The 6,583-nt window shown below is 60.0% G+C and overlaps 1 protein-coding gene across 1 annotated transcript in view; it reads left to right on the forward strand.

Annotated features, from left to right (window-relative positions):
- The window catches only part of FBXW5 (F-box and WD repeat domain containing 5), a 4,317-nt gene extending 1,118 nt beyond the window's left edge, over positions 1-3,199 (forward strand). The window contains exons 3-9 of the mRNA XM_032261797.1: positions 157-314; positions 735-909; positions 991-1,139; positions 1,214-1,634; positions 1,990-2,137; positions 2,211-2,423; positions 2,499-3,199. Coding sequence (XP_032117688.1) covers positions 157-314; positions 735-909; positions 991-1,139; positions 1,214-1,634; positions 1,990-2,137; positions 2,211-2,423; positions 2,499-2,742 — 1,508 coding nt within the window. The 3' untranslated portion in view covers positions 2,743-3,199. The remainder of the gene's footprint in view (positions 1-156; positions 315-734; positions 910-990; positions 1,140-1,213; positions 1,635-1,989; positions 2,138-2,210; positions 2,424-2,498) is intronic.
- Positions 3,200-6,583: the final 3,384 nt, after the last annotated feature.

A 6,583-nucleotide genomic window follows, 5' to 3' on the forward strand; every position in this document is an offset into this window, starting at 1 on the left:
ACCCCTGCCCCCTGGGACCCCTGCCCCCTAGGATCCCTGCCAAGCCTCCCCCAAGCTCCAAGGACTGCAGCCAGGAGTACGGGGGCCACATTCAGCTTGTGGCCTTGTCTGCGAGGAGGGAGGCCTGGGCCACGGGCTGACACTGCCCACCCACAGCGGCCACGTCCTGGTTGGAGGAGTTCCAGCGGCTGTATGACACGGTGCCCTGCGTGGAGGTGCAGACGCTGCGGGAGCACACAGACCAGGTCCTGCACCTCAGCTTCTCACACTCGGGCTACCAGTTCGCGTCCTGCTCGAAGGACTGCACTGTGAAGGTGAGGACGGCCTGGCATCCCCCCACCCCGCCCCTCCACTGCAGCACCCAGGTCCCAGGACCCCGGCGTCCCAACCAGGTGGGATGGGAGGGTCAGGCCAGAGGTGACACAGCTGCCTCCTTCCAACCAGCGGAGGGGCCCGGCCGAGAGGACCGTCAGCCGGGGCCACAGAGGGTCAGGAGCGGTGCAGGGTGGCCCTGAGTGCCCAGAGGAGAGGGCCTCGCACACAGCCTCCCGCTGCGGGGCAAGCTCCTGCCGTTTGTGCCAGCGCCCCAGGGCGGATGCCAGTGGCTGCGAGGGATCCCTGCCCCCTGGTGGCCTCTGAGCAGGGCCGACAGAGTCGGGCCTCACGGCACTGTGGTGGCGGGCCCCTGCCCCGGGACCCGGCCAGGCGGTCACCACGGCCACCCTGCCGTGCAGATCTGGAGCAACGACCTGACTATCTCGCTGCTGCACAGCGCGGACATGCGGCCGTACAACTGGAGCTACACGCAGTTCTCGCAGTTCAACCAGGACGACTCGCTGCTGCTCGCCTCGGGGGTGTTCCTGGGGCCGCACAACTCCTCCTCCGGCGAGATCGCGGTCATCAGCCTACGTGAGCACCGCCCCGCCCCCGCCCCCGGCCCCCCCCGCCCCCGCCCCCGCCGACAGCGCGTCCGCCCCGGCCTCCCCACAGACTCCTTCGTGCTGCTGTCCCGCGTGCGGAATAAGCCCTACGACGTGTTTGGCTGCTGGCTGACGGAGACCAGCCTCATCTCGGGGAACCTGCACCGCATCGGAGACATCACCTCCTGCTCCGTCCTGTGGCTCAACAACGCCTTCCAGGTGTGGGCGCGGGGCTGGGGGCGGGACTGCCCTCCCCAGGGCCTGGGCCCACCTGGCGTTTGCCCCGCCCCCAGGACGTGGAGTCAGAGAACGTCAACGTGGTGAAGCGGCTGTTCAAGATCCAGAACCTCAATGCCAGCACCATCCGTACCGTGATGGTGGCCGACTGCAGCCGCTTCGACAGCCCTGACCTCCTGCTGGACGCTGGCGACCCGGGCACACCCCCCTGCCGCGTCTTTGACCTGGGCAGCGACAACGAGAAGGAGGTGGCCAGCCCGGCTCCCGCCCACGCCAGGGAGGGCTTGCGGCACTTTCTGGACAGCGTGCTGGAGGGGCGCGCGCAGCCACAGCTGTCAGACTGCGTGCTGGAGACCAAGGTGGCCGAGCTGCTGGCCCAGGGCCACACCAAGCCCCCTGAGCGCAGCGCCACAGGCACCAGGAGCAAGTACCTCATCTTCACCACCGGCTGCCTCACCTACTCCCCACACCAGATCGGTACAGCCCTGCCCCAGCCCCGCCTCGGTCCTCAGAGCTTGGGGGAGGCTGGGCAGGGGTCCTGGGGGCAAACGGCAGGCAAGCCCACAGGCAGAGCTGGGATCATTCTCACCCCTGGGGCCGAAAGCCCAGACCCGGCCTTGTTCTCCGAGGTCTGTGGGGTGAGCATTAAAAACAGATGCAGACGGGCTGTTGGCCGACTGATGGGCTCGATTCAGGTCTGGGCCCTCGCAGCAGGCGGTGCCCGCACTCCTCTGAGGCACTCACAGGCTCGGAGGCCCCGTTGGGCTGGGGGCTGCCCTGGAGTGCTGTCTCCAGGCACTGGCAGGGACCCTCACCGCAGCCCTCCCTGCAGGCATCAAGCAGATCTTGCCACACCAGATGACCACGGCAGGGCCCGTGCTGGGCGAGGGCCGGGGCTCCGACGCCTTCTTCGACGCGCTGGACCACGTCATAGACGTGCACGGCCACATCATTGGCATGGGCCTGTCACCCGACAACAGGTGGGCTTCTTCCCAGGGTCCTGGGCAGGGTGTCCGCAGGCGGCCCATACCTGGCACAGTGCCCCTCGCCCAGGTACCTGTATGTGAACAGCCGCGCCTGGCCCAGCGGCGCGGTGGTGGCCGACCCCATGCAGCCGCCGCCGATCGCGGAGGAGATTGACCTGCTGGTGTTCGACCTGAAGACCATGCGGGAGGTGAGGCAGGCGCTGCGTGCGCACCGCGCCTACACGCCCAACGATGAGTGCTTCTTCATCTTCCTGGACGTCAGCAGGGACTTCGTGGCCAGGTACGGGGCGCAGCGTGGCATGGGTGGGCGTGGGCGCCTGCAGGCGGCGGCTGGCTCATCAGGGCTGTTCTGCAGCGGGGCGGAGGACCGGCACGGCTACATCTGGGACCGCCACTACAACATCTGCCTGGCCAAGCTGCGGCACGACGACGTGGTCAACTCGGTGGCCTTCAGTCCCCAGGAGCAGGAGCTGCTGCTGACGGCCAGCGACGACGCCACCATCAAAGCCTGGCGCTCACCACGCACCGTGCGCATCCTCCAGGCACCTCGCCGGCGGCCTCGCGCCTTCTTCTCCTGGCTTGCCAGCCAGAGACGCTGAGGGGTGCTGGCCGCGCTGGAGCCACCAGGACCCCTTGAGGATGTCACCTGGGCCCTGTGGCTCTTTTCTGAGCGGGAGAGGTGGAGACGCTTGTAGCAGTTATGCTTTAGGAAGGGGACAGTCAGGCCCCGACATGCTCTCACACGCAAACCCACTCACGCAGCTGTGATGCCTGGCATGGGATGGCTGGTGCGGACAGAGCCAAAGGCCCCCCTGGCCAGCTTGGGGTGCACAGGACACTGGGGCGCCGCTCCTCGCTCACCCCCGGGCTGGGGGTTCACCACTCCAGCTGGCCTCAGCCAAGGGCACCCTGGGCTGGTCCTGCAGGGCTCTGGACGCCTGGCTGTGGCCGTGCGCCCGGGGCTTGGGAGCTGCTGGTCACGCTGCTGTGGGCCGAGTGTGCCACATGCCCATGCACCGCCCGCCCAGGGTTTTGAATAAACAGTTGGCAATAGCACTCTGCCGTCCGGTCTCTGCAGGGAGGGAGACTGCGGGCGGAGTGGGCTTCGTGGTCACTGCTGACAGGTGACATATGCGTTTGAGGTCATGTGCTGGCACGAGACTGTGTCACACAGCCCAGTGCCCACTCCGTGACCTCCACGGAGGTGCCTGGCATTCCCACAGGGGCTGGCAGCATGCAGGACCTCCTGGCTGGGTCCAGGGTCAGCAGGCTGAGTTGTTCCCAGTGCCACGGTGGCCTCTGCGGTTCGTCCTGTCCTTGAGGGAGCGCCCTGGCTACTGGGGGCAGGGAGGGTGTTGGGCAAAGCTCCTTGGAGTTCAGGCCGGCGAGGATGGGACCGGGGCCCAGATGTGGCACTGGAGGTGTGGGTCCAGCCGGACCCTGCAGGTTTTGTTGGAGCTGCAGCAGGAGCCTGGGGCCCAGGGCGATGGTGGTGAGGAGGATGGGGGGAGCCTGGCGCTCAGCACAGCAGCCATCACAGGCAGCACACGACGCCTGTGGCTCTGCACACGGCAGTAGGCAGCTGTGTATGGAGAAAGGACGCAGAGGAGACAAGTGAGCATCGAGGCGACGGTCCCCCAGAGCCACAGGGGCAGGCAGAGGGCCTGGGACGGGGCCTGAGCACCGACAGAGTCAGGGACAGCACGGCCAACACAGGCTGCGCCACCCAGAGGGACGGAGCCTCTGCCCCGCTAACTCCCAGTCTCTAACTGGGAAGCCCCAGGGGCTGCTGGAGTTCATAGTAAAACCCCAAACATGGGCAAGAACAAGGGAAGAAAGACGCACCAAAGACCCCAAAACAAGATGAGCTGCGCTGAGACTGAGACCTGAGGAAGCCTCTCACAGAAAGGAGCCGACAGATTCCGCAAACACAAACACACCACGGGCAGGCTCCAGAGAAGTGAGCCGTTTCCCGAGAAGGACCTAGGCTATGTTTAACTCAAGGAAACTAGCGATAACACCCCTAAAGCAAAAACTGCACCACGAAACAAAAGCAGGGGATAGAAATCAACAACACATGGACATTCAAAAGTAAAAAGGCCAGGTGTGGTGGCTGATGCCTGTAATTCCAGCACTTTGGGAGGCTGAGGCGGGTGGATCATGAGGTCAGGGGTTCGAGACCAGGCTGGCCTACGTGGCAAGATCCTGTCTCTATTAAAGATACAAAAAATTAGCCGGGCATGGTGGGAGGCACCTGTAATCCCAGCTAGTCAGAAGGCTGAGGCAGGAGAATCGCTGGAACTCAGGAGGTGGAGGTTGCAGGGAGCCGAGAACTTGCTGCTGCACTCCAGCCTGGGCGACAGGGCAGGGCTCTGTCTCAAAACACAAAACAGGAGGTCGGGTGTGGTGGCTCACGCCAGTAACCCCAACACTTTGGGAGGCAGAGGCAGGCGGATTGCTTGAGCTCAGTAGTTCGAGACCAACCTGGGCAATATGGTAAAACTGTCTGCTAAAATACGACAACAAAAAGACGTGAGCCAGGTGTGGTGGCAGGTGCCTGTGGTCCCAGCTACTCGGGAGGCTGAGGCAGGAGAATCACTTGAACCTGGGAGGCGGAGGTGGCAGTGAGTCGGGATCGTGCCACCGCACTCCAGCCTGGGCGACAGTGCGAGACTCCATCTCCAAAATAAATAAAAAGGGAGCCAGTCAGGCATGGTGGAAAATAGCAGGTAGAGTGACGCATCAAAGGCTTGGTATGTGAGAAGAATGGGACCACACAGACTTGACGTGGGGATCAGGAAGCAGAACGTGGCACAGAGGACACGAAAGAGTGAGCCCTGGGAAGGGAACAGGGAGGCACACATGACCCCACCCCCTACACACACACACACACACACACACACACACACACACACACACGGGCGGGGGTGGAGACCCAGTGTTTAAAAAGAACATGGCTGAATTACAAAAAGACAAAAGTCTTCAGAACACACGTGTGCTGAATCCTGGCTGGGCACAATGGCTCACTCCTGTAATCCCAGCACTTTGGGAGGCCCAGGAGGGTGGATCACTTGAGGTCAGGAGTTCAAGACCAGCCTGGCCAACATGGTGAAACCCTGTTTCAAAAAAAAAAAGTTTTTTTAAGTTATATTCAAATGTCCAGAATATAACCCAAAATTACTAGATACATGAAGAACCATAAAATTTCAACACACAGCTGGGCACAGCGGCTCACACCCGTAACCCTCCCCACTGGGAGGCCACAGCTGCAGGAGCACTGACTGGGCTGCTGTATTCCAGCTTGCGCAATAGACTCTGCCTCTAAAATTAAAAATTCAATTTCCAAAGGAAAAGACAAATGCCAAGGCAGATTATATATATATATATATATATAAAACATGTATTTTTTTAATTTTTTGAGACAGAGTCTCGCTCTGTTGTCCAGGCTGGAGTGCGGTAGTGTGACCTTGCTCACTGCAACCTCCGCCTCCTGGGCTCAAATGATTCTCCTGCCTCAGCCTCCTGAGTAGCTGAGATTACAGGTGCCCACCACCACGCCCAGCTAATTTTTGTATTTTTAGTAGAGAAAGGGTTTCACCATGCTGGCCAGGCTGGTCTCGATCTCCTGACCTTGTGATCCGCCCACTTTGGCCTCCCAAAGTGTTGTGATTACAGGCGTGAGCCACTGCACCCGGCAACAATTATTTTTTAATTTTTGTAGAAATGAGGTCTATGCTGCCCAGGCTGGTCTCAAACTCGTGGGGTCAGAGATCTTTCAGCCTTGGCCTCCCGAAGTGCTGGGATTACAGGAGTGAGCCACCACGCCCGGCCAACACAAATTTTAAAAGGCACTGGGCTTCCTCGGCTTCCAGATCATTGCTAGGCTAGAAAAATAAAGCTTGCTCTACCAGAAATCACAAGTTAGAACTGAGTGTTTTCCATGGCAGAAATTTTATAGAGTCTAGTGCCATCTCAGGCAAAGATGATTAAGCTCTGAACCTCAACAGCCACAGCTGCCTATCAGAAGTTAAATGAGCTCAGAGCAGAGCTACATAATTAGGCTTCATCAGATGAGGCCACTATGCTCTTCTAAGATGCGAATAAACCCAATGGGAAGTAATGAAATCAAAATGAAGGGCATCTTTGAGGTAGTCGTCATGTTCTCCTTTTGTAACATTAATAAAGGGAATATTTTACTGCAAAGCGTATTCTGCATGCCACTCCCCAGGACTTCTTGTCAGCTACTACGAGTGCTGCCTCGTGTTTGCGGTCATCCACGTGGCACAGCCATTTTGTGACTACTGTTCACTTCTGTGTTTACAAACAATCTGTGTGACTTACTGAGTGCATTAGTGAAGGTCTGACACTGAGATGCAGTCTAACACCCATGATAGCCAGTGTTTTGCAGACAGCAATGCAGGAGATATATTATATATATAT

The sequence above is a fragment of the Sapajus apella genome, unplaced genomic scaffold (assembly GCF_009761245.1).
Source record: "Sapajus apella isolate SASKATOON/1434 unplaced genomic scaffold, GSC_monkey_1.0 scaffold126, whole genome shotgun sequence".
Lineage (NCBI taxonomy): Eukaryota > Metazoa > Chordata > Mammalia > Primates > Cebidae > Sapajus > Sapajus apella.